This window comes from Grosmannia clavigera (genome assembly GCF_000143105.1).
Source record: "Grosmannia clavigera kw1407 unplaced genomic scaffold GCSC_156, whole genome shotgun sequence".
Classification (NCBI taxonomy): Eukaryota; Fungi; Ascomycota; class Sordariomycetes; order Ophiostomatales; family Ophiostomataceae; genus Leptographium; species Leptographium clavigerum.
In genome coordinates, this window is record NW_014040784.1 from 596,615 (window position 1) to 623,299 (window position 26,685).

At 51.7% G+C, this 26,685-nt stretch overlaps 8 protein-coding genes across 8 annotated transcripts; 4 read left to right on the plus strand and 4 right to left on the minus strand.

Moving 5' to 3' along the window:
* Positions 1-448: 448 nt before the first annotated feature.
* On the minus strand, positions 449-1,528 carry CMQ_2292 (adenosine deaminase; the record flags this gene model as incomplete). Its single annotated transcript, XM_014316250.1, has 1 exon — positions 449-1,528. The coding sequence occupies one exon, from the start codon at positions 1,526-1,528 to the stop codon at positions 449-451; it is 1,080 nt and encodes a 359-aa protein (XP_014171725.1).
* Positions 1,529-1,964: 436 nt separating this feature from the next.
* Positions 1,965-3,583, plus strand: CMQ_2434 (allantoate permease; the record flags this gene model as incomplete). Its single annotated transcript, XM_014316392.1, has 3 exons — positions 1,965-2,129; positions 2,197-2,438; positions 2,491-3,583. The coding sequence occupies 3 exons, from the start codon at positions 1,965-1,967 to the stop codon at positions 3,581-3,583; spliced, it is 1,500 nt and encodes a 499-aa protein (XP_014171867.1).
* A 951-nt stretch (positions 3,584-4,534) lies between these two features.
* CMQ_2373 (dynactin arp1 p25 subunit) lies at positions 4,535-6,510 on the plus strand (the record flags this gene model as incomplete). Its single annotated transcript, XM_014316331.1, has 5 exons — positions 4,535-4,682; positions 4,744-4,905; positions 5,684-5,745; positions 5,855-6,093; positions 6,192-6,510. 5 exons carry the CDS (start codon positions 4,535-4,537, stop codon positions 6,508-6,510), a joined length of 930 nt encoding a protein of 309 aa, XP_014171806.1.
* A 2,446-nt stretch (positions 6,511-8,956) lies between these two features.
* CMQ_2165 (oxidoreductase 2-nitropropane dioxygenase) lies at positions 8,957-10,057 on the minus strand (the record flags this gene model as incomplete). The annotated part of the gene is made up of 2 exons (XM_014316123.1): positions 8,957-9,462; positions 9,517-10,057. The coding sequence occupies 2 exons, from the start codon at positions 10,055-10,057 to the stop codon at positions 8,957-8,959; spliced, it is 1,047 nt and encodes a 348-aa protein (XP_014171598.1).
* Positions 10,058-15,803: 5,746 nt separating this feature from the next.
* Positions 15,804-17,489, minus strand: CMQ_2242 (FAD dependent oxidoreductase; the record flags this gene model as incomplete). Its single annotated transcript, XM_014316200.1, has 5 exons — positions 15,804-16,592; positions 16,639-16,785; positions 16,847-17,108; positions 17,162-17,284; positions 17,356-17,489. The coding sequence occupies 5 exons, from the start codon at positions 17,487-17,489 to the stop codon at positions 15,804-15,806; spliced, it is 1,455 nt and encodes a 484-aa protein (XP_014171675.1).
* Positions 17,490-17,853: 364 nt separating this feature from the next.
* On the plus strand, positions 17,854-19,823 carry CMQ_2279 (c6 zinc finger domain containing protein; the record flags this gene model as incomplete). The annotated part of the gene is made up of 4 exons (XM_014316237.1): positions 17,854-18,128; positions 18,193-18,239; positions 18,305-19,112; positions 19,178-19,823. The coding sequence occupies 4 exons, from the start codon at positions 17,854-17,856 to the stop codon at positions 19,821-19,823; spliced, it is 1,776 nt and encodes a 591-aa protein (XP_014171712.1).
* Positions 19,824-22,032: 2,209 nt separating this feature from the next.
* On the plus strand, positions 22,033-24,247 carry CMQ_2120 (uncharacterized protein; the record flags this gene model as incomplete). The annotated part of the gene is made up of 3 exons (XM_014316078.1): positions 22,033-22,439; positions 22,530-23,946; positions 24,227-24,247. 3 exons carry the CDS (start codon positions 22,033-22,035, stop codon positions 24,245-24,247), a joined length of 1,845 nt encoding a protein of 614 aa, XP_014171553.1.
* Positions 24,248-24,958: 711 nt separating this feature from the next.
* CMQ_2167 (methyltransferase type 11) lies at positions 24,959-26,412 on the minus strand (the record flags this gene model as incomplete). Its single annotated transcript, XM_014316125.1, has 7 exons — positions 24,959-25,110; positions 25,194-25,711; positions 25,791-25,831; positions 25,897-25,963; positions 26,026-26,157; positions 26,209-26,258; positions 26,317-26,412. 7 exons carry the CDS (start codon positions 26,410-26,412, stop codon positions 24,959-24,961), a joined length of 1,056 nt encoding a protein of 351 aa, XP_014171600.1.
* Between the last annotated feature and the right edge of the window lie 273 nt (positions 26,413-26,685).

Consider the following 26,685-nt stretch of genomic DNA (forward strand, 5'->3'; position numbering starts at 1 on the left):
GTGATTTGTGATGCAGCTTTAGTTCCAATAGCTCTCCGAATTAATGCTACGCCTCTTTAATAGCACCTGCCTACAATTTGCTTCACCGTACTGAATTTGATCGCAAAATGAACAAACGGATCTGGAAGGCGTTTGTCGAAGAAGCAGCAGCTAGAGGACAAACAGCACAGATATAGCATAGTTAATGTTGAGGTGGCCTAATCGGAGTTTCCTGGCAGCCTCAGAATTGTCCTGATGCGGGTATTTGTTGTTGTCCCGTAGTCAATATATATTCGACCCAAAGAGAAGATGCTTCTGGAGAGCTTAAGCCATCGGCTGTGAGAGGTGGTTGGTCCGGCTGTATTTTCAGTCCCCGTATGCTTGGTAGTATACAAGTACAGTTGAAGCAGAACGAGCTGTCCTGCCACATAATGCAGGCCAGAAGTCTCCCCTATTTCTGTCTGAGGAGCTATACGAGTATCTCGTCAAGCTCCTTTATAATAGACTCCTTGATACTATCTTCAGCCCAAGACATCTCTACTCCGTTTCTGACAAGTGCAACCATGTCCTTCTTGGTGAAGTTACAGTAGGTATAGGCCTTCTGCATCGCTCCGTCGATCCAGACGCCGTGCATATATGTCGGATCGTCACTGTTCAGGCAGAATTTGACCCCGTTATCAAACACCCTCCGAATTTTTGGAAACAATACCTCTGTGGCCTGTCGTCGGTTGTATGCATGAGGGCAGAGTGTCAGGCCGATCTTTCTCGCCTTCAGTCCTTCCATCAGGTCTGGCTGCGAGTACACGTCCAGACCATGGTCGATCCGATCAGCCCCTTTGCCGCCGCATACTTGGAATATCATCTCGTGGATATGCTCGTGATGATCTTTCTGGTCCACGTCGCAATGGCCCGTCACCTTCAGTCCGTCTCTCTTGGCCCATAGGAAGACTTGCTCGAACAGCATCGGCGGACGGTCGTATTCGTTGCTCGCCAACCCAACCGAGTGAAATAGGCCTTTGCCCCCTGGCATACGTCCCCACGGACGTGCCGCCTCGTACACAGCAACAGCGTCCTCGACAGGATCGTCTCGCACTATGGTGAGAATCCAGTTGCTGTGCACGCTGTGCTGCGCCACTCCTTCAAGCTGCGCACGATGAAACCCGTTGAGGATCTTCTCAACCGGGACGCCGCGCCGGGTGTGCGCCTGTAGGTCGAAAAACGGCTCCAGATAGCGGACGTTGAGCTCCTTCGCTCGCGCGAGCAGCTCCATGCCGAGCTCGTAAAAGTCATCTTCTTCCAACAAGACCTGGCAGCCGCCGAAGTAGGCCTGAAAGAAGGTCGGGCGGCCATCTGGAACAAGCTCAGGTCGGTGGTTATACGTTATTCTATATGAGTCGAGGAGGTCCTCGTACGTTTTGTATTGCAAAGGGACGTTGTTTCGACGGGCAAGTTTCCATCGCAATTCTGGAGACAATGTACCCTCAACGTGTACGTGCAGTTCCACCTTGGGCAAGGCAGAAATCCAGGGGTCGATCGCCAAGCCGTTCATTTCTCGGTAAGTAAGGAGTAAAGGTGTCCCGAATACAGTGTTGGGTAACCAATCACTTCTTTCAAGTGGACTTGCATGAAGTATCATGGGATGTCGGCAAAAAGACGGTACTGAAGATGGAGCTATTGCTATCTTTCCGCATGCACCAGTCCTTCGTGCGGAGCCGATTTCTGTTCGGAGCAAAGATAAGTCCCGGGAATACCACTGGTGAATTCCCCTGACGTCAACCCACTAAAAGCTTATCGGGAAAACGATGGACAATAGTACGGCTATGGACTTCTCGTTGCAGGAAACCATTCGTAAGGTGAACGTGAGGTCATAAGAAAAACAAGCGCTTCGCCAGGCCTGTCTTGCCTTGGATCTGTCTCGAGTAGAGTGAAGTTGGCCAAGTCCTCCTAAATAAACGGCTCTTCACCGTTTCATCCCAAGGACAAACATGGCAGATGCAATTCCGGATGCATCGCCTACGGCAATTGGCCGTAGGATTGTGACAAAGGTCGATTGGCACCTTGTACCGACACTTTTCGGCACCTGTCTGTTCTTTTACATGGACAAGGGTATTCTGTCCAGCGCATCCGTTTTTGGCCTGGAGAAGGATCTGGTGAGACGGCCTTGGCTGGCAAGAGAGAACCCGTCCTGAGAATTATTGACCTAATGACGGAGAACAGCATCTGGTCGGCCAGGATTACAGCTGGTCCTCGAGCGTCTACTATTTTGGGTACTTGTTCTGGATGGGGCCGTCTGCTTGGATGTGCTCGCGGCTGCCCATTGCTAAATACCTGACCCTCAACACGCTCATCTGGGGCCTCATCGTTGGTCTGACTGCCGCTTGCACAAGCTTTGGCGGCCTGGCAGCCAATCGCTTCTTTTTAGGAGTCGCCGAGGCCGTTGTCAATCCGGCCTTTATGTAGTAGGTTCTGGCCTTTGACCCCTGCAAAGTCTGATCACTAACACGGCGGCAGCATCACTTCGACCTGGTATACACGCGATCAGGTTCCCAAGCGCACCAGTCTCTGGTTTACCGGAAATTCGATTGGAGGTCTGGTTGCAGCCCTCTTCGCCTACGGTGTCGGCCACATTTCTCATCCTCTACACCCGTGGCGTTGGATGTACATCATTCTTGGCATTCTGACGGCGATCTGGGCAGGGTGCATATTCTTCCTACTGCCAGACAGTATCTCAAGGGCAAGGTTCTTGACCGAGGACGAACGACAGTGGGCGGCGGATCGTGTTGTCCTGGCCGGGACAGGACGCACTGAAAAAGCGCCCTGGCGATGGGAGCAGGCTGTCGAATGTCTGGTCGACCCAAAGACGTGGTTCATTGTTGCCATCTTGTTTTGTGTCCAGCTTCCGTCTGGCGGCATTCAGAGCTTCGCCAACATTGTCATCAAGTCATTCGGCTTCTCCTCCCTTGAATCGACTCTGTTGTCGATCCCATCAGAAGTGATTGCCGCCTTGTCCATTGCTATTACTGGCTATTTTGCTGGCCGCTATCGCAACCTCCACTGTCTGATGATCATCCTTTCCGTCATCCCTGTCCTTGTCGGCGGAGCCATGATTTACAAAAGGAAGCACATCTCCAAAGGCGCTCAGCTTTTCGCGTACTTTCTCATCCAGACAACCTTTGCGCCTGTGCCACTTCTCATGTCACTAATTCAGACGAACTACAAGGGTGTTACAAAGAAGATGACCATGACGGCAATATTTTACATTGTCTACTGCGCAGGAAACATTGCCGGTCCCCAGCTATTCAAATCGAAAGAGGCACCTGCCTATCCTACCGCCTTCAAGGCAATTATGGCATGCCCAGCTCTCGTTATCGCTCTCTGTATTGCCTTCCGGATCTACTTGCTATCGCTCAACGCCAAGCGTGTTCGGGTGGAAGGATTGGAAGGCAGCGCAGGTGTTTCAGGGGCTGTTGCGGGAGGCAAGGTCTTTGAGATAGGGCATAAGTCTTCCGAAACTGACATGGCTCTTCAGCAAATCGAGCTTCAGGCTGAGGACTACGATGATGTCACAGACTGGAAGACGCTCGGTTTTAGGTATAGATACTAGATCAAAGTGACGCTCGGGCTTCTAGGCAGAAAGAACGCATTTGACCTGTTGATAGAGCGAACACATGTAGAGCAAAGAAGATTATATGAGGCGTGAAGCTTCGGTTCAACGAAGTCTTATCTAAATTGCTACATTGGCGACTATGATCAATTAGCCAAGCGTAAAAACATATCTTAGGGCTCACGAGCAGTATAAAGATTGTATATACAGGGTTGTCTGACCAGAATGTTTCTCATCTATATCTCCAAGCGCAAAGCATGGCCTCCCGTCTTTCGATTGCAGTTATCGAAAACGGCCACAGTGGGTCTTCATGCTCGGTAATCTAATCAATCTTATCAGATGATCTATTTAAAGACAAGGGATCCCCATTAGTGACCGTTAATGGCCAGACATCCACCTGTTTGATCATATGTTTCCGATATCGCCCACTCCCTCCATGCACTCACGCGAGAATCTGATTCTCTCATACGTGTAATCGATGCACAATTATACATAATACTACCTACCAGTACTCCGTACAACCACTTCATTGTGTCGTGCCAAGATAGTTGAATTGAAAGACCTATTATATGTGCGGTAGTCCTCTGTTCCTGCCCGCAACTCTACATGTACTCGTACAAGGTGGTAGAACTGAGATGGTCGGCTTTTGTAGCTAGAAATGCTCCACAAACCTAGCCAAGCGAGCTTGCAAGCTTCGTTAGGAGGGGAGGTGGGGTGGAGGGTGGGAGATGTTGTCTTGGCTTGTACGCGCACGCAGATATGTCTGCTCCTGTTGCATAAATATAGAGTTAATTCGCTTTTTCTCTTTGCAAAAAAAACCCTCTGTTCTTTCTTCTCTTCCTTATGTCGGCTTTCAGCTCAAAACAACGCTCTCCCGTAACTGATTGTACAAGCCCAGTCTATCATCTCTTTTATTTCGGCAATCTTCATTTTTTCAGTCTGTATCGCACAATGGTTGCCTCAAAGCGTATCCTTAGCGGAGCTCTCGCCACTCAGGCATCTGCCTCAGTTCTGTTTACCGACCTCGTCCAGCTCCATGGCCGTGCTGATACCGAGATCTCACCGGGAACCCCTTTGTATAACTGTCACGATAACTGCGGTTTGTCCATCGTGTGGCCTTGTTTGTAGTCCGCAGCTTTAGGGTCTGACAGAACCTACAGGTCAGGCCATTCTTGAGTCTGGCTACGATTCATCCGATGCTCTCTGCTCGGACTCCATCTTCCTGACTGACTATGCCAACTGCCTGGCGTGTGCTGGAACTGATAATGAGGACATCTGGCAGTATTACGGTAGCTCGCTGACAAGTGCTGCTGCTGAGTGCGGTCTGTCCACCACTCCCCTCTCTGGAACTCAGGCTATCGTCGGCACCGCTGATCCTGCCGTCTCTGGTGGCGCTGCTACTGCTACTACTACTGCTGTCGCTGCATCGTCTAGCTCTAGCTCTGTTCCTGCGGTTGCGACATCAACGGGTGCTGTCAACGAGTCTTCAACAGCCGTGGCTACGACCACTGCGGTGGCAACCACAGCTTCTACTGGTTTCGTAACCTCTTCCGCCGCCGCCACTATATTTTCGAACTTTACCGTTTCCGGTGCTGCGTCTGGAACCGCACATAGCAGTAGCTTGAGCACTACTGTCCGTCCACCATCCCAAATTTATAAACCTCTACTTGAACAGAACAGACAGCTAACATTCAGCATAGTCTTCCTCCCTTTCTGTCGTCACTGCTGGTGCCAACAGTTACCAGGCTAGAGCCGGTCTGGCTGGAGTTGTCGCCTTGGGCGCTGCATATGCTGCTCTTTACTAGACAGGGGTTCGTTGTACGTCAAGAGGCGATACTTTAGTCTGAGAAAATGTTACAGAGCTATCAGCTACTATGGATTTTGTCCTAATTATTCAATCGTATAACGTAGTTCGTGCTTGAAAGACCACAGCTTTGGGCTCTGCTTAGGGGGCATACAGGGTCTATAGCGCTATCTTGCAGGCTGCACTCGGGATCCACATACGGACAAACAGAATCACATGACCCCGCTACCCAATCTACCAAACCGCCGCCGCGCCACCGCGACACTGTGAGCGTCATCACCGCGTCTTGGCATCAGGCACGTCGGCAACACCTGTCAAAATGTCGCGGAGAGCTGCTAAGGGAGAGTACATTGAGACGGTAGGTTTTCTTGGTTTCTTCGGAGAAGCCAATCCCCGACAGCAGCATTCCAATCAAGAATCTCCACCGCTGGAACCACATTGCTGATCGGTTGCTAAACTTTTGTTAGGACACAGGAAACAAGGTGTCACGAAGAGCCAATCTCGTCGGAACGCAGAACATCATTCTCGGCGGAAAGAGTGTCATCCAGCAAGATGTCATGATTCGAGGCGATCTTGTCCGGTCGCTGCCAGCGTCGAGCAGCAGCGGCTCGTCTTCAAGCTCGTCAAGTACTGCGATATCCATTGGACGATACTGCTTCTTGAGCAAGGGTGCATGCTTGCGCCCACCGGGTCGACTGTGGAAGGGGTGCGTTTTACATTGAAGAGGAAAAAGAAGAGAGTTGAGCGAAGGCCTAAAGTACGGCCTGTTTATTCGACAAGGTGCTGATGGTGGCAACATTCCAGAATATTTTCCCACATGCCTCTCCGCATGGGCGACCATGTCTTTATTGGCCCCGGCGCCACCGTCATGGCGGCTTCCATTGGAAATCACGTCCATATCGGCGAGAGCACAGTGATTGGCGACTTTGCCATCATCAAAGATTACGTCCGCATCCTCGACGGAACGGTCGTGCCTCCCAACATGGTCATTGCCAGCTTCAGCATTGTGGCTGGCCAACCGGCCCGGGTGATTGGAGAGTTGCCCGAAGGCGGCCACGAGGCGTTTGAGCTTCGCGACCTCTACAAGACCGTTGGCAACAACCCCCAGCCAATGCCAATATGAACGCGTTAGCAGACTTCAGACCTATCGCGTGCTCTTTTCTGGGACGGACGGGTACCCAGAAAAAGCTACGCCGAGCACTGTTTTGTGAACACGCTACCCACAGGTACAGAACGGTGTTTCAGTGTTCACACTCTGTCTTGCTACTGCTTCAGCCTGTTTTACGATAGACCGCCGGAGACATCCAAGTGGACTCAATAGAGTCGTATCTACAGAGGCTGGAGGGCCTGTATAATGATCATGCGGCTATCTCCATGGCCTTTCTCTAAGATGATACGCTTTTACATAGCACGGCGTGAAAGGCCTATTGCGAAATTGGGCTATCACTAAATTGCATGCTGCGAGTGTTGGATTCAACACTAAGCTGCGCGGGGGTATGGTGTGGTGTGCACTGTAGCTCAGGGGAAGCTGTTAAAACGTGCGCCAGTGCGACAATTTCTGGTAAAGCCCGAGTAGCTGAGAAGGTAGTAAGGCCGGGTGTGACGCAGGCGGTATTGACTCATTACTGCTGGTGCGTACAATCGTGACGGGGGAAGAAAGGCCTCACCAAAATGATAGCTTTGGAAGATGTTATCAATGGATTGGAGTCTTACAGAATGTCCCGACATATTCGGTGAGTTATGTCCTGCCTGGAAATTCCGTCTAGTATTCATGTATCTTCCAGTCATAATTCGATTTAGGCGGGGGGTTTTCCCTCTCAGAATCACTTGCATTTGATCGGAGAAAATTGGCCTACATACTGCCCACCTACGGTGTCGCTGTCTTAGACCTCAGAACGGCGTCGATAATTCACCAATAAGATGGGTTCTTGGTCTAGTGGTATGATTCTCGCTTAGGGTGCGAGAGGTCCCGAGTTCGATCCTCGGAGAACCCCCACCTTTTTGAGCTCTCTTCAGAGGAACAGATTAAAGGCTCACTGTACAGAGTGCAACAAAAGCAAAGCTCTTGTAAATTCTGTGAATTTTAATTTTTCCCCCTTGGTTATAATAGTATTCTTTACAGTAACCTGTGTGGAACTTCAAACTGAGCACGGCCTGAAGTGCTCAGCCTTTTGTAGCCACAGAGCATTGAAATTATGTTTTGGGTAATTTTCTCGCTGTGACTCAATTCATGATAATGCGATCAGATCCTGTTCGTAGCGGTACGTAGCAATACTAATTTTGCATTCACTCGCCGTGGTCGTGAGCAGAGTATGTCCTCTTGTGAAACCGGACGCACAAAGTGGACAGGAGCATTAGAGCTGCTATGACCTGGAAAGCAGCAATTTTAAAAATATGAACTGCTGCAGACACCGACCGAAAGCACCAAAAAAAAAGCCTCAGGCTGCGAGACAAGGGGTAAAAAAAAGAAAATTGTTTTGATTTCATCCAGGCTCGAACTGGAGACCTTCAGTGTGTTAGACTGACGTGATAACCAACTACACCATGAAACCTCATTGGTTGAGAGAATTACTAGTTGAATAATCCTATAGGCATACATAACATGCACTCAGGCACTACGATAAGTATTAGGAGCGAGAGGCTCTACACACTTAGAAAATCATATTAACTACAATTTATGACTGTCTTTCACAGAAATCGATTCATAGTTACCTTAGGCCGGCAAACACTATGTAATTACAGCAACAGCCTGGCAAGACGCTAAGTACGGAGTACAGAGACAGTCGTCACACACTGACCTTTTGCACAACCATTCTAAAGACCACCTGTGCTGCGCCTGCGTGTGCTCTGCTTTCAAGGTAGCTTTGTTCTAACCGGTAATCGGCTTGCGGTGCATTTAGACTTGGCCCCTAGCATATTCAAACCCCACAAAGACCTCCACGAGGCAGCAACGCCAATTTTCTAGGCAAAAAAAAAACGTACAGCAGCGGGTATTCGCTGGTCGTCACCGACCCAACTACTAATCCGCCGATTACTGGTTTAACTAGGGGAGAGCGGACGGGATCCCGTGCTTTCCAGTATCTATGGCCGTACGTGAAAGAGTTGGACCAGAATGCATATATAAATGCCGCCGGTGTAGTGCTGCCTGATGACATATGGGCATGCTAAAGTCTATTCTGGGCACAACTTTGTTACTGACTGAATCATAGCTGCTATTGAATAATTTCCTCTGAAAGTAGTTTGTACTCCTATGTCGTAGAGACAAAAAATCAGAGTCTCCCAAATCACCCACCAGTACCTCTAAGTTGGAGTGTGCGAAAAGATCAAGTGGACCTCGTCCGTGCACTCGCCGTCGGAGCGAAAGGACAAAAAGCGAAGCTGGACTTGCAGGGAATCGAACCCTGGACCACTCCCATGCTAAGGGAGTATTATACCACTAAACCACAAGCCCATTTCAGTTATGAGTTGGTGATGCTCTTTCGGCTGAACACGTGATGGAACCTCGATACGAGTTCATACTACGGCAACCAAGACGACGTCTCTACAGAACGGCACGGAAGCGTGCACGCCTACAAACAACCAATGATCTCCCGAGCCTCTATCCGGATACTGTCGACGATCTCTCCGGCTCCCTGCACGCTGTGAACGAGCCCAACACCGGCCCCAGCGTAAGTGGCGACGCGGCCGTTGGGACCCCAAGCAGCCGTGCCTCCAGTCTTGGCGGCGGCGTCATGGCGGCGCTGCAGCTCATCAAATGGCACACCAGCACGCTCGTCGGAGAAGCTCTGGTTGAGCAGGCCACGGGGGCTGTACCCAGGCGGCCAGCCAAAGGTGCCGCGCAGGTGGTTGTACAGCAGCGTGCGGCCGGTGCTGACGGCGCCATCGGTTGCCCGCACCACCTCGTCCTGGTACGCCTTGGCCACACGAGTCTCGGTGGCGGCCAAAAAGCGCGTGCCCATGGCGACTCCAGCAGCACCGAGCCCAAGGGCGGCCACAAGCCCGCGGCCGTCGGCGATGCCACCGGTAGCGATGAGGGGAAGACGGCTATCGGCACTGGTACCCCCAATAGCATCAGCTACCTCTGGCAGTAGCGTGACCACGCTGACACCGTCATCGGCTCATCCATGACCGCCCGCCTCGGCGCCCTGCACGACCAAAACGTCTGGACGGGCCGTCGTGCTGGCAGCCGCGGCCACGGCCTCGGCCAGCGTGCCGACCTGCACCCACACCTGCGTTCCCGGAGAGGCCGCGCGAAGCTGCTGTGTCCAGCGGTCCAGCTCGGCCTGACCATCGCGTGGCGCGTACAACCAGACAGCGCAGGGCCGGTGGTGTGCTATCGTTGCCGCAGCCTCGTCCAGGTCGCCGTCCCATAGCAGCAGGCCGACACCGACGGGGAGCAGACTGTCACTCGGCGGCGCTAACGCGATCGGCTTCTTCGTCAGAAGTTCCGTGGCCGCTGCTAGGTCGGCACCCGTGCTCTGCGGTGTCGCGCCCGGCCCAATAAAGCCCAGCCCACCAGCACGACTGATGGCCACGGCCAACGATGGGCCCGAAAACACGCGCATCGGTGCACCCACTACCAGCGGCGAGACCGTCCATGGAAGCGTGTCTTTGAGTATACGGCGCAGGTCGGCCGCACGCCTGACGGCTTTGACTGGAAGACTGGCCATCTGTCGGTTGGTATTTGTAGTTGGCGCTGTTGTCGTGGACAGTAGGGCCCAAGCAACCGATAACGATTCAAACAGGAATTGTCAGACGACTTTTACAGCATTATTACTGTTTTTAATTGCCTTGAGCATCGTTAAACCACATCCAACAGCTCCGCGGAGAAGACGAGATGCAGGTCGACTGCCGGATAACCCCACACTGTCGTCATATTTCACGTAATAGCCAGACTTAGCCGGCTTAGTGGCTCACTGAGCCGATGCAAGAGATGGTAGCCGGTGGCAGAAAGCTACAACAGTATCGCAAGGACTCATACAAGGCTGAAGAGGCCGTGACTGTCTCCTTGATGGATGACCCAAAATCACATCAAATCGTGCGTTTGATCATGTCACATTTTGCTATTACTTGATTTCGATGCAACTAAAAAGGTGTCTGTGATAGGAATTGATGGCAAAAGGTATAGCTGTTCATATTATACTAATGTACATTAGAGCAATATTAAGATAACTGTCTTAGACAAGGGGCAATGCGTGCTATGTGGCGGACGACTTCACAGCAGTTCTAACTGTTAACGGCCTTGTGTTTGGGTCTTGGCCTTAGTCAAATTATGTGTTACCAAAGGCCCCGTGTATGTCTGTATATGCTGTGAAAGGAGGACAGGAGACGCTTTTACTAAGACTAAAATGGGTGGGTGTAAGGTCTTGGGTCATGTGGTGGAGAAATATATGTAAGATAGCTTACTACGTGGCGAAGGATACCTCGAACGGGAATTCCTAGGTGTGTGGGTAAGAGTCTTGTGAGGGTCCCTCTATGTCTCTTTAGACTGGCCATTTATTGCCTGTCTTCATGGCCCCAGGAGCTGCCTTACGGCACTCTTTACGTTCACTAGTACGTAGATAGTTGGTAGGTTTGTATGCTTCGTTAGTTTCATTCAAGGCCTTTTCCGGCCTTCGCTTTCAGTAGAATGCACTCTTATATTGCTGACAACTCTAAATGAGATACACTATATGGGATCCTTTCTCTTTATCAAAGTACCTAGGCAGTTCTCGTGTCTTGTCTTTCATCATAAGTTTCATCTCCTGATCCTTTACCACCGTCCAGCCTATTCGTCGGAATTGATGGCCCGCCTCATTGACAAGCCTTAACAGCATGCAGTAAAGTCTCACCTCTGTCACTATTGGTTCAGCTCGATGCCCGTATCGCCATTCCATCAGATAGAACGTCTCCGACTCAAATCTTTTGCGATCTGAGTCTAAAACACAGAAATCTAACCAAACTTGGTCTTTCACCTGAATGGCCCGCTCGCACATCATCTGATTATTCTCTCCACCACTGGCTCCATTAGAAGATACAATGACGGTTAGACTCCAAGCATTGCCACTCATGCAAAGCCTCGCTGAGCGAAGCCGCCCTTCCACTCTGATCTGTAGCATTGAGAGCTGCGGAGAACCGAAGACATCCTCATCAAAAATGGTATCTTTATCTGGATTTTGTGGTCCGCTCTCCGGCGAAACACATTCCACCTGGACCAGTATTCCTTTCGCAAATGGGCCTGACGAATTTATCTGTCCTTTCACAGAGGCCCAAGAAAAAGATGGTGCGTAGTAGGGAGGCTCTTGGCCAAGTATATACCGGTCCCGATCCGGATACACCCACCATGCCATTTCTGCCGAGAGACGCTTCCGCCACATGCCCGCAACATAGGTATCGTTGATGATAGACTTCGTATACTTCGCCACACCAGAGATGGCCACAAGCTTGTCCTGGGGGTACTTGAATTGGCACTTTGTATATGTCTTGATAATGTCATCCCACACTGCATAGGGATTGTCTTCCTTAGCGAGGCTCGTGTGTGTTTTCCATCTAGGATCATCGCGCAAATCCGACGTGGATTGTCTAAGCGAATTTGTCTCACCCAGGTGAAACAAATAACTGGGAGGCAAGTCGTTGGGAAAACTTTCGCAATGAAATTGTTCACGACATTCCCAGAAAATCTCTTGGCGGCAGAAGTGTATGATGCGGGGCGCCAATAGTCGTTCCTGGAATACCCAGCCCCGGTTGTTCAGTGGAGAATTGTTGACTTCCATGAGCATCATGTCTCTGTCCACCGAAATCCAGTCCATGACGCTGCCTTCACAGTCAGCACGCGTCCGCATTCTGACTTGGTCGTAGTAGACATCATCTCTGTCAAAGAAAAACCCGCCGTTTTCCGATACGTGATCGGCCGCGATATTGCAATAGGCATGTTGGTAAACATCATTCATCTGAAGCGATTCCACTGCCCAATCATGCATAGAATCGCCCTCTTGAATGATACAAAAGCAGTCAATCCATAGATAGCGTATCCCAATTTGACGTGCCACCGACATAGCGTCCTGGAAGATTTGCGCCACCTTTTTGATAGGGTGGCCAATTGCCGCTTGTTGTTCATTCTCCGCCGTTAGCAAAAACGTCGGTTGGGGCTGCCACCTGTGACTCAGCGTCACGTATCGTTCATTCGGTGATATCAAGGTGCTCTTCACCACACAGAAACTGTCTGCGTACCTGCCGATATCCACGAGCCTTGTTGGGAGATATTGATGTGTTAATCCATCTTTCGGCATCCTACACTTGGGATGATTTGCGGTACAACAGTCAAGCCAGGCTATCACAGTGTCGATAGAAGCCATAGAACCTGTATTTTGAGGCAGGTTCATTTGTCTGGGGAAGCGTATAAGCTCTAGAAGTTGGTCAGGAAAAGGGCACCGTAAGTGGATTTTCGATCTTGTCGGACCTACCTTGTGCTGGTATGAAAAAGAGGACAACTAAATCACCAAGATGGAGGTTTTTTATTTTTAGGAACACGGATAAAGTAGGCACCTCGCCTTGAGAAGTTCTAAAGCGAAGTCGAATCGGCGCCGTCGTATTTCCGGAGAGTGCAAGATTCATCTCTTTGCGCGAGGTCTCTTCAGCCGCTAACTGTTTCAGCTTCAAGGCGGCATGCATATTGAGGTGTCGAAATGCCGTCCAGCAGATATAGCATCTTTCACTGGCGGCAGCGAGAAAATCGCTTATAAGAGGATGATGATAAATGATTTGGTTCTGGACAGAACCGACATTGTCAAAGCTCAGTACCCCTTTGCATATATAACAAAGACGCATATCGTAGAATAAAAGGGTAGAGGAGGGGTGTGATCGTAAGATATTAGTCCAATTAGCAGCTAATCTACAGATATGCCTCGATTTACAAGCAGGGAGTGCATGATGGCGAAAATGAATATCATTATATATAGCTAACCCCCGTACATATTTTTGCTAGAGGTTAAGACGGTTAGCCTAAAATATCAGAAAAAAAGTGTGTTTTGCTACCTAGTAAGCATGCGTGTATTATTGAGGTTAGGTACAAAGTACGTCCGAACTATGCCAGCGTGTATAAAAATTAATAGACCAGGCTAAATTGAGTAGGGTGTGAAGACCAATGGCGTATAGCGCCTAGACCGGCTATGCTAAGAGTTATATTATTCTCATTTCTAGTTTAACCTAAATATTTCTTTATAGATATTGTAGACCATACTAATACAAGTAGAATAACTAGGCTTTCATTAAAAGCTAAGCTTGAGTTCCCTCCATAAGACCCCTTTAGCTGTGGATACTGAAACTATAAGGTGCTTTTCTTTTCGTGCTCTGCTTTCCTGGGTGTTTTAGTTCCACCACTCGTAGCCTCTGTACATTCCTCAATTGTTTTATAATTCGGACAGTCCCTATCAAAACAAAACGTCACTGGTACAAAGCCATCATGGCGGGTACCATTACTACGTACCACCACACTTGCCGTCCCCACGGGTATCTCAACGTGAGAGTGCTGGCCGACCGTAGTAAGCCCAACCAGGCCATTTAAACTGTGAGCTGTCACCACAGAGAGAAACTCCGACAAGAACTCCTGTGTGGGACAAGGACTGGCCTCGCTAGAAGAGGTGCTTAGCTTATTGTTGTCCTGGCTCGTTTATAATTGTAGGGTCTTTTACTTACTTGTCGTACATAACAGAAAACTCCATAGGAGCCACCTCACTCTCAGAAGTCATCCAAGTTGTGGGTACGATATTGTTACCAACCAGTACTATGAGATCACGGGTACTGGCACTCATGACATAGCTAGAGCCGGAAACTTTGACTACGGCCTCTCCGTCCCTGATAACATGATGTGCATGCTGAAGATATACGCCGAAGTTTTTAGTGCAGTCATGCCTCAGGAAAACGTCTCTGATGGGTCCGTTGAGGACGTCGTCGAAAGAAACAGCCTTTTTTACACATCACAATATCAGTATGGCTCTCCCAAAGAAATAAGAGTCGCATTAGCAGCTTTGCAGAAATTCATACCTGACGCCGAGCTAGAGCTTCCCCGAGAGATGGAAGGCCATTATATAGTTGTGGCGCTATCAGGAGAGCCATAGTTGAAACTACAGTAGGCTTGGCGAAAGGCTTTAAGACAAGAATAAATTCTCAGTAATTGGAACTTGTTACAAAGACAAGTGTACTGCCACAAGAGACACCTCGACATATTTCTCATTAGATGGGGAAGGCTTTCCACTTTATATAGCCCAATTATTCGGCTCTACAAAGATAAGTCCGTTCTTTCTACGATTGTCTCGACATTGTATGTCATTTTGAGACCAGAAAAGGTTCCCGACTCAGAAATGTAAGCCTACTAGCTCTGATAAAACATAACCTACGACCGTTTCTGCTTGAGAGTACGACGCAAGGCCTTGATCGCTGCCAACACATTGACACCATTGCATCCGTCCGAAGATAAGCCCCAGAGCACCAAAGTATCTACGGCACCAATCACACCAATCAACCTCTTCACGTTGTCGTAAACCTCTTTCAGCTAGGCATCAATGCGTGAAAAAGATATGATAAACTGAAGGCCTTTATGCGTTCCTGGCATAGTACGTGAAGTGTGCTGCCATGTGAGTGGGTCTTTAAGGTTGGGCATTGCAAGATATGTTGCGGTTGGGCATTGCCGTCACATTTGTAGCGCCTTGTGTTTACAGATCCTCTTGTCAAGTAGAAAATGTCTAGATGTTAGTAGAAATAACTCTACCGTGGATTTCGTAGCTTCATGTCGTATTGCCGTTTCTATAGCAATGGCTTGTATGACTTTCCATAATACAGCCACTTGCTACCGCCGGTGCAGTACCTTTTAGTTTATTGGAGGATAAGACATCCCTTTAGATAGCCATTCAAGATATCTCTGCAAACACAACGCACAACAAAGCTCTGAGCCTAAATACGGAGGCTGAAAAGAATACTATGTGTAATGCTACTTAAAGTATGCCACGTCGCTGCTAGTTAAGGGTGAGGCGCAGACATGCAGCTAATGTGAAGGTGATCGCTTAAGGTATGACTTTACTTACTAGTAGCTTTTTCGACGAACCAGGCAAGAATGGGCGGGTCAGAAGATAGGTGCCGTGTATGAGTGCATGCTTAGTGGACCCCTATGATAAAGTATCGCGGATAACTTCACGGCTATTTTAACCGTCTGTGACCTTCTGCTAAGCTCCAGGCTTTAGCCGGTTTACGTGGTACCAATGGTCTTGCGTAGGGTTAAATAGGTTTGAAGAGCCGCATAAGAATGACGTCACCTTGTTTAAGAAACCCAGTATTTCCAATCAGTTATGATTTGTTGTCTTAGCTTATATTCTGCGTAAAAACACAATTATTGGTGGCAGCTCTATTTTGTAGATTCGTCGTCCGTCTGTCTAGCAGTGCTACCTACTGCACCACAAGCCCATTTTTTTGTGTTTCCGCATACAAGATGTTCTTCTTGTTCGGCACCTTTAGCATCTTCTCCTTGGTTGTTATCCATTTTGGAGAGTACCCGTCCGGCTTCTGCTCTGCCGGCGTCCGGCCCTCGTTCACCCATGCCATCAGCTCCCGCGAGTACTCCACGTCCTGGCTGCGCAGGTTGTGGAACAGCTTCCCGTAGCCCTTGTCCCGCACCCGCTTCTCGTATTCGGCCCTCTGCTGCTGGACCGGTGGCAGGGCGGTCTTGCCCGCGAAGACGGCCGCGACCGTGATCGCCTGGAACTCAAAAAGAGAGAACGTTGCGGTGTAAAAAGGCACGCCGACAAAGGCGAGCGTCGGATCTGGGATGTAGAAGATGTCTTTGTGCAAGTTGTGTAGCTGCTGGCCGTCGGTGACCAGCACGGTGTCGTCGGCTTGCTGTGGTGCCACGTCGTCTCTGTGCAGCTGCGGAAGGAATGGCAGGCTGAACTGGTAGCCCGTGGCGACAAAGACGGCGTCTATGTCGTCAATGGTGCGGCCATCAACCAGAGTCACCGTCGCCGGAATGGGCTCCGACGCGGGCGCCGGACCGTCGGTCAGCCGGCCAAAGCTGCGGATCTCGGCCACCCGCTTGGCTTTTGCCGGCAGCATCGCGGCCGGATGGTCAAAGGGGCCGTCGCGCGTGGACTGCCACACCTTTTTGGCGACGGGCGACAGCTCGACGGCGATGTCGGTTGAGGACGCGCTGCCCCCAATCACGAGCACGGTCTGAGCTGCCTGTTAGATGGTTTCCTCAAGTAAAAAAGGAAGCAGAAGCTCGTACCTTTTTCTCAAAGCCCTTGGCATTCCGGAAGCTCTTCGAGTGCAGCACCCTTGACGGAAAGGCAGTCTTCCACTCGGCCAACCCTTTGATGGCAGGGATCTGGGGAGCGTGATAGTGGCCGGAAGCTACGGCGACAGCATCGAATGTCTGGAAGGATGTGCGCGTCAGTCTAGCTCCAACCACCACTGCCAGAGGATAGGACACTGACCCAGTCTCTCGTGGTGGCGTTTTTCGTGGTATGATCCCATGTGCTGGTCGTCACCTGCCACACGTCTCGGTCTTTCTTGATGCTGACCACTTTCGTGTCGAACATGGTCCTTTCGGTGACGCCCGTCTTTGCGGCCGTGTCCTGGATGTAGTCTGAAAGAACGTCATGGGTCGAAAAGGACTGCGTGTTCGGCTTCCATTTGTTCAGCGAGACCTCCAGCAGCTCAATCGGGACGTTGTTCTTCAGTCCATCGTAGCAGGGTCTGTCTGTGCGTTAGCGACGGTTCGAAATGAGGGCTCAGAAGCACGTGCTGACCCAGGCTGCGAGTGCAGAAGATACGGATCGACATTGTCAGGAACATTATGAAACGTAACGTCTGCTACGGACGCCTTGGACGAGGGATACGTAGGCTCGAGAGGACGCGTCGGGTTCAAGACCCTGCGACATGTAAGCACACGTTTGGGACATCTCATTCTCTCTGTTTCCGTCGATCGAGCCGGCTCACGCACCAAACACCTCCGACGGCGGACGATCGCTCGAACACGGTCACGTCTAGGCCTTCGGCGATAAGATGGGCTGCCGTGTTTACTCCCGAGATGCCGGCGCCGATGACGGCCACGCGACGAACTGGAAGAGACGCCATTTGGCTGAATGGAGGAGATTGAAGAGTGGCGGCAGCAGAAGAGGTAGCTCGACAATGGGAAGCACAAGAAAGGGCAGATCAAGATACGACTTGTAGAAGGTCTATGAGCCAAGATTCCGTGGCCGGTTTATATGGCGCAGCCGGACCCAGCAAATCAGCGTGACGGTCTGGAAAAGGTGTGTTGGAACGATCCTGATGTTGACATCCTAGTCGTCCGATAGGGCGTGTTGGTTGTAGATGACGCCTTGGTTGTGGAGAATGGCGCGAGCCAATGGAGCAATTCGAAATCGGTTGCACATCGCCCTACTTTTCCCAAGCACGGAGACGGGAGCCGTGAGTCTGCAGCCTCTGAGCGATCCCATGGATGATGCGCTCCACCCGTGCAGCCGCCGCAGAGGAGACATGGGATAAGATGCTCTCGGCCATGGAAACGCCCGCGAGAACGATTGCGCCCAAGCGAAGAGGCAGCTTGGCAGACGTCGGCCCGAGCAAGAAGTACAAGAGCATCTCGCCACGGCCAGCCGCTGATTTTTTTTTCGGGGCTCTGCAGAGGCGGCTGCAGCTGCCGCAAACGAGCAGCTGGACGGGGCCGACTTGTTGCTGGCCGTATCGAGAGGCCTTGGCCACAAGGCCTCACTTGTGAGCTGCCCGACAATTTCCATCGCATCCGGCAGCTATTGGAGTGAGCTGTTCTGCTGACCAGTCGTCTGCAGGCATGTGACACATGTCGCCACAAGAAGGTCAAGTGCAGTGAGAGCCGGCCGGCGTGTGCGTACTGCTCTCGACATGGCTTCCAATGCTCCTATACCGATCAGACTGGGGCATTGTAAGTGGAACAGACCGAAATCTCGTGGCCACATGGACTGACCAGGCCAGGAGAACCAACGAGAAGGTGGCCGTGCTGCTGGAGCGCGTCGCCCGACTGGAGCAGTCGCTCGAGTCGCTCCGGGACGAAGTCAGGCTGCGAGACTACACGGCTGCATGCGACGTTTCCGTTCACGATGCTGCCAGAGCTGTTGCCCGGCTCTACCAGACGCCTCCAGACACTGTGTTGTCAGCCAAGAGCCCGCTCTACAGCCACGGGCCAGTAGCCATTGAGGCCGTCGAGTCGCCTCTGAGCCTTCCGCCCGATTTTTCCACCACAACTACTACAAACCCCTCCAGATTCGCGTCCACGACACCCTTCGCCTGCGAGGAACGACGAGCTCCGTTGCCGAACCTGCTCGCTCTCGAAGCTCCCACAGACGCGGACGAGATCATGGCCCATGTCGACAGCTACCTCGGTCAGCCGTACGATCTGTTCCCGCTGATGTGCAAGAGCTCCGCGTACGCGGTCGCCGTGTCAGTGCGCAAGGACGGCCTGCAGCCCAACCTGCAGTCTTGCTATGCGCTGCTGATGGTCGCGTTGGCCAAGGCCTATGCCGATCCCGAGTGCGTTGACAGCGGCCTGGCCGACTTCCAGATGGCCGGTCAGATCCGCGGCCGTCTCGGCGAACAGCTCAACCTCGAGTCCGTCGTCGTCCAGTTCCTCATCACCATCTTCCTGCTCAAGAAGGGCCTGATGATCAACTTTGCCCTCGCGCTGCATGCCGCCTGCTCGTCGCTCTATACGCTCATCAAGAGGTGAGACTCTTCCGGGGACCTGCATTCCCGTTTCTGGTATAGTAGCGGCTCACATGTTTCGATAGGGACCAAGCATCCGGCATCGAGCGCGACAAGAGCGACCGCAACACGATATCGTCAAGCTTCTGGATCGGCCACAATCTGGAGAGAGATCTCGTCCGCGAGATCGATGACACCTTTCCGCAGAGCTCCCTGCATCTGCTGGCCGAAGGCTTCATCCTACCGCTGGGATGCGACGACTCGCCGAGCCCGAGCGCGCCGCCAATCATCCGCGACGAGATCATGTTCTTCTTCGCCGAGATGGCCCTCCGAGCTGTCACGGCGCGCATCTTGACCACGCCCTACTGGAAGATTGGCGGCGCCGACCGTCCAGAAGCCGGACCACCAGAAATCTCTCCCCTGCTTCCGGAGCTGCGCGGCCAGCTGGACGAGTGGCTGCTCCGCATGCCTGCCAGTCTGGACTGGTCCACAGAGCCGGTCAGGGGCTCGAACTCGCCCGTGGTGGCCCGACTGAAGATCCTCTACTGGTTTGCGCGCTTCTCTTTGGCCCGGCCTCTGATCGTCGAGGCCCTCCGCAATCCAGCCTTCTCTCTGCCCCTCCAGGGCTGGGTCCTCTTTCAAGACGGCATAATGTCGGCCATGAAGGTGCTCAAGGTTCTTCTCTGGGAGGAAACCGAACTCGATTTCCTTATGGGCAATAGGTATGCTTGATAGGGGTTTCGGGGACAATACGTAGTATGAGCTAACGTTACAGGATTCTCTCGGTGATGGGTATAATGAATGCTGCAGCAAGAAAAGACTGTGTTCCGACGTTGGAAAACGAGCTTCCAGAATCTGTCATATCAGCAGCACACAGCATCGTACATCGAAAATTCGCAAAGACATCCGAGTGGATTGCCTGTAAACTGTATCATATGCAGGTATCCCATTATTAAAGACTTGTCTGGGTATGCTATATGTTGAGCTGCTTGCTGAAAATTACTTCATCGGAACAAATAAATTGCTACATATGATGAATCCTGGCATCTTTCCTCTACTAATCCCTCATTGTGTCTGTCCTCTCATTTTAGCTGTTTCCGCACTACCTGATCGCGAATCACCCTGCAAAATTCATTATCAGCACACGCCCCGACTTGCACCCAATAATCACCGTTCTCCTGCCAATACAACATGACAACGTTGATTTTTCATGAGGGGAATAGAGATGATGTGCTCGCCTGCTCGCACAATAAAGCAGCTACCATCGCCGTTTCTCGTATAGCATAGGGACACGAAGCTTTCCTATAACTCTGTTGGAGATATCGGCAACAGGGACACTACCAAGACGTGCTCTGAAAAAAAACCTACATAGTACTCTGTAGCCAAGAGGGCTAGTGCAATGGTCCACCAGCGAGTGAAGAACTGTTTAAGAAAAAGGTAATAGAGTCAAAAATTTGGTTAAGAACCAAGGGCTCAGTCGGGGATCGAACCCGAGACCTCGCACATTTTACATTGTGATGTAAAGGGGACAACCCGAAGCGCGAATCATACCACTAGACCACTGAGCCGATCTCGGTTGATGGGAGTTTCGGTGCGGTCCAGGGCAGAAGAAGGCGAGTCACCAGTGAGCACGAATGGGAAAATATATTGTTGGTCTAAATGCCCAGCACTGAATATAGTGCACTACTCAACTGAAACAGGCTGAAATGGAGGCCGCAGAGTTCATCTCATACATGATGCCACAAAGACTGCCAGCCACCGCCAAGTCCGTAGACCGGTGTTCTTTGCGTTTGAAATGTAACGAGAACGGCGTGTTTGAAGACCAATTAACACGTCAGACCAAGTGACGACAACAAAACGTCGTGGGTCATTATTTTACGAGCGGAGATCTTCTTCCGTAGCAACAGATCGCAAAGCCTGTATGCGTTTTTTTCCGCACCCAGATTCCCACCGTTCCAAATCCTCAGACACTGCGTTTTCAATTTGCAAGCCCATTTCCCGTGTGCCACTGCCGGGTGTCTCCTACAGTCCGCGATGCTGTGACAGATCATATGGCTCTTTAGCAGTCCAAACATCGCGCGAAATCCTAGCGTCTTCCGTCATGCACGAGCTCTGACACGTTGCAGTCTCTTCTTAGCATGGCAGATGGATGCGGCCAATATTATGGCTGTCTCCGCCTCGACAGGTGTCAACGCGGCTGCATCGGCCCACGGCCGACGGCAGTGTCGGTGAGGAGTGAGGAGGCGACCGCCCTTCCAGCAATGAGCAGCCGAGCCGGCACACCCTATTTTCCGGGAGGGCGAGGCAACGGCGGGGTATTCACAGGTGTGCAAGAGCCTAGTCTTATCGCCAGCGATTCCGCTTGTCTCACTCGTCTGCCACGATTTTGCTTCAATTTTCTCGGCGGGATTATGTCGGAAAGCGGTGCGCAAGCTCTGGGGAAGGTGCTGCGGGGGTGGTATGTGCGTCTGGTTAGAATCCCAGAAGGGGAAGGCGCGTATGGGCCAACCGAGGTGGATTGTGTGCCTACCCAATGCATGTGTGTAATAGTGTGTATGATATTAAAGCACAAGTCAGACGCGCCCTCTTTTCCTCCCTTTTTTGGTTCTCGGAATGCATTGCAATCTCACTGTCCGAAATCCTCGCCATCCGGAGGTCACCTCCTGGCATTGAAGACGCGCCCACAAGCTGACGCGCGCCTCATCTGGGGCTCCCTTTCTTTCCCTTTCCTCTTTACTTCTGGCGCTTCTGTGCCTTATCGTGTCGTCACGGTTTCGCTGCAACGTCATCATCAACGAATCGTTATCGCAGCATCGTCCATCGAGAACGGTTTCAGCCGACAAAAGTATCCTCCCCACGCTCTCCGTCTTCCAGAGAACGCCAGCAACGACTGCATTAATTGCGGCACCTTCCGCCATCGTACACATCCCTCTCTCCGGCCATGGTGTCGTCCGCCAGCGCGGTCTCGCCGCCGCAACCAGGGAAGCCGTCGTCAGCAGCCAATGATGCAATTTTGCGCAATGCGCTGCGATACACCATGTCGGCACGCGAGTATGCGGCGCTGCACAAGTACGTACTGTCACGGTCGCGAATGGTGCGACGACACGTGCCCAGCGTCGAGACGGTCGGCCGGATCATGGGCGGACCGCCAGTCAAGAAGAAGAAAAAGGACAAAGAAAAGGACAAAGAAGAGGCAGAGACATCTTCAGCACCAAAGACGGGCGCTATTGTAGGCGCAGACGACTTCAATACACGGGCAGTACGGCACGCGCTGCGTGTGTTTGCGGCCACGGCGAGCGGAATGCGGCTCTTTGGGGCGATCCAGCGGCGATTTCTAGGCGACAAAACGTGAGTACTTTCCCGTGCCTCTGAACATGGCTGTATCGTCAGGCCTTGTGTCCTCGGATGTGTTGCTCTTTCGATCTGACCTTTCCATAGCTCCAAAAAGAAGCCGCTGCACAAATTGCCCACAGTACGGCTTTCGCTCTCACTCTCGACCATCCTGCTGATGTACCGGCTGCTCTTCCGGTTCTTCACACGTCTGCGCACAACACTGCTCGACCCGGCGGCGCTGCCGTTCCGTTCACGTAACCCGCGCACAGCCGCAGCGCTGACATCGTCCTATGCACCCGCAGCAGGAGCCTCATTGGCGGGCCTGGCGCTAGGCATTGCTCCGGCTCGGTTCCGGATGATGCTGGCGCTCCTGGCGGTCTTCCGCGGACTGGAGTTTGCCTGGAATGCGGCAGAAGACACGGGGGCCATCTGGGGCGTCGACATGGTACCCGTGGCAGTGCGGTCTGCCATGGGAGCTGCGGCAGGAGCACTCGTTGGAGACAACGGCGACTCTGCGATGATCGGGAGCTGCAGCAGCAGCAGCGGAAACGACGGCGTTGTCCTGCGGGCACGGCCTCGACAGCGGCCATGGTGGTGGGGCTCGTGGATGCTGCAGCCGTTTGCAGTTGGACAAATGCTGTACGCAGCTGTGTTTGACCGGGACTGCTTCCCGTCGTTGCCGTTAGGAAAGTTTGTCCTGGGACAGATGGAGGCCACAGACACATACCTGCACACAGCCCCCGTGGACGCATCGGCGTCGGTGGTGGCGGGCTGGCCGGGACCAGCTGCCGTGATGGACGCGTTGGCAGCAATGGCGCGGGCACAGTGGCCAGCATTTGCATCGCCGATTCTCTTCCCAGGCAAGGAGGCAGAACAGGTGGTCACGCTGGCAGCATCCTCGCCAGCCGTGGCCGCAGTGATGCCGTCGCTGGTGGCACGGGCACATCCGCTGGTGGCGTCGCTGAGCTGCGCCACACTGCATCCAGACGACCCGTCATGCGGCCGCACGCAGCTGCTGTTCTGGCTGCGGTCGTTCCCGGCGTATGCGCGAGCCTTCTTGGTGCTGTACACGGCACTGCAGCTGCCGCGACTGCCACAGCTGGCGGCAGCACTGCACGACGCACCGCTGCGGGCGATACAGCAGCTGGTGGTGGCACGGGCGCTGCGGTCGGCGACCATGTTGACGGGAGCATTGTCGACAGCCTGGGCATCATTATGCGTGTTCCAAGCCTGGCTGCCGCGCCGGGTGCTGGCAACACAACGCGTGTATCTGGGCGGCTTCGTGGCCGGCCTCTGGGCCTGGCTCGAGCGGCGGCACGGCCACGCCGTCTTCCTCTACTCGGCGCGCGCCAGCTTTGAGAGCTTCGTGCGCATGGGTGTCAAGCGCGGCTGGTGGCGGTCACCTGCGCGCAGCGGCGGCGACGTGGCTGTCTTTGTCGCAGCGCTGCTTCTGGCCGGCACGGCATATGAGCGCGAGCCACGGGCCCTACGTGAGCCGGCCTGGCGCAAGGGTATCAGTTGGGTGCGCGGCGAGGGCTGGCGCGATTGGGCAGTGGACGAGGACGACAGCGAGGAGGAGGGTGAGGAGGATGACGAGAAGGAGGAATAGGGAACGATGGCTGGGAAAAATGATATCCAAGGGTGAAGTGTACGATTTGTATTATTGTTTGTATGAAACGTTGGATTTGCTTGAAATGAGTTGATTGAGTCCAATGTCTGCAAAATATATCGACGTAAGAGCCAATCTAGCAAGATACAACAAGGTTTCAAAACAGATATGACAGGTAGTTTCAACAATTCAGAGCCGGGAGCGGGAGGCCTGATGGGTTGGTATGTGCAGCTAATGGAAAACGGCGAGCGAGGCAGGAGGGCAAGAACAATACACATACCGTCTCAGACAAAACTCTAAGACTAACTGCTACGGCTATCCATACTATTTACGGATACTTGGACCAGAACTGCCACAACCAAGAGCTTGGACGTTGCAGCTCGTTTCGTGATGGTTATTAGTAGAGGATGTTTGGGGAAAATGAAGCGAAAATTTATGAAAAGATGTTCAAAATCTTAGCTGCCTTTCATGATATTGAATTGTTGATAGTATTATAGTTTCCTTTGTATCAAACCATTCTACACGCATACAGTTATCACTCAAGTTGTTACTTTCCCATTTTCTAAATATATCCGCGTTTCTCTAGCACAAACCAAAATGAAGAAGTGTACTCATGGGGCTCTCAACCTCGTCTTACTTGTAGTTGGCTACAGACTGGCCGATCGGCTATGCATGTCTGCTATGTGCCACGTAGTTGGTGGAATAATCAAGATCCAGACGCCTTCTCGTTAGCGCTGCCGACTAAGCCTTTTTAGCGGGGCTCCACGGCCGCTAAGCCAAGCAGCAATTCTCCACGCCGAGGCCAGTTGAGCTTGAGCAGTATGCGTGCGTCTTCATACGAGAGAGATTATTAATAAGCTACATGACTACGTATATTGAATGCCAATTCATGTTCTTCATCAACCAAGTTTGATTGATATATGTACTACTCAACCGGCTTCTGGCCATAGACGTAGCGGACAGTAAAATACGTGTGTAAATTCTTATCCTTTAAGGCTTTGCGCATCTCCATAAGGAAGATCTGGAACTCTTTCTCGCCTTTTTCCAAGACTTTGTTCCACAAGAAGGTGGTATATCCTATTGAAGTAAGCGATCTCAAAGTACATACGAAGTTGAAAGAAGAGGGGCTGTGTAAAAGAATAAAACGGAAAAGAACACACCTTCCAAGTCTTCAAGCAGGGCGGTCAGAGCGAACTGTCCTATCTCAGCCAGCTTTGTATCAGCAGGCCATTTACCCAAGGGTAGCTTATAGGTCTTGTCTACAATGTTCTTGAAGCCTGCTTTCTTCATAGCCCTGTGCTGGGTGCCGTCTTTGACAACGCTGAAATTACGGCCTAGCTTGGACATGCCTGTTTCAAAAAGCTGCCAGAACTCAGTGAAGATAGGGGAATTCTTGTCCGTTCCATTGTCGCTCTGGTGCTCAGGACGCAGCTCGCACGACTCAAACCAGCCGCCTGGCTCGCAGCAGCGGTAAGCCTGAGAGAATAGCGCATCCCAGTCCGAGATGGCGCCTACCAAGAAACGAATGTGAACAAAATCAAAGGCGTTGTCAGGCCAGGTCCATGGCTGTGTTGCGTCATCAATCTCGAACTTGGCGTTAGGCGGTACCCAAATCGACTGGATCGGTGAGATGTCCGTACCGATTACCTGGGCATTTGGAAATTGGTCGGCAACATCACTAGCAGACATAAAATTAGAGTTTGAACTGATCTTCTCTAGCGGGGCTTTAGAATGAGAATTAATGAATTACTTCTTACATTGCCCAAATACCAGTACCGGTGCCAATGTCAAGCACGTTCTAATTAAAAATTGTAGAAGAAGATTAGTATTACAAAAAGCACTATTTGCTTAAGACAGACTAACTTTAAGGTTGTCTTTGACAGGCGCTAGGAAAAATGCGCCGTTTAGGAGTAGCGTTAAGTAATGGTGCCTATTCAAATGCCGTCAGCTATATAAGAAGGGAAGGCTTAAGGGACTGCAATTTAGACATACGCTATGTCTATAGCCTCCTGTTGCTGGCCATCGTTGGGCATGAAGTAGTTTGCATACTTGTCGCTGTGAAACGTCCGCCCATTAATTGTGCGGTACTGCAAAATGCTGCTTGACACAGACGCCGTTGAAAGACTACAACACGTTAGCTGTTACGTGTTATAAAACAGGAAGAGAGATACCCACGAGTAGTTGTCACCGAGAGCTAAATCGGCATCTTCGGCCAAGTTAGTGTCCTAAAAAATAAACATCAGCTTTGATTTCGCCTTTGACCCCCCATTCCCTAAGTCATACATCGCCTTCAGCTAGCACCACGGCTGCTGCAATGGTATTAGCAACAGTGTGGTCAGTTGGTGCCAATACCGGTCCTCTAGCTGCGTCGGAAGACATGACCGTACTATGTATGTTAGCTTCTTGATATTGTAGTGAGCATGACACTTGAAGGGGAAGCAGCAGAGAAGAGTAGTGTATTGAATACTGGTGCGAGGGCGCCAAGGCACGGAGTACATAGAAAATAGGAAGGAGGGAGCACCGCGTGGTCTTATCTTCCATAACACAAGAGGAAAGAGGAGCAGCTCCACTGTAAGAAAACATCCGGTTGGTGAAAGCAACCGGACGGCCGTTGTGGCCCATACGGTTTACTTGGTACGGAGTATGCACCAC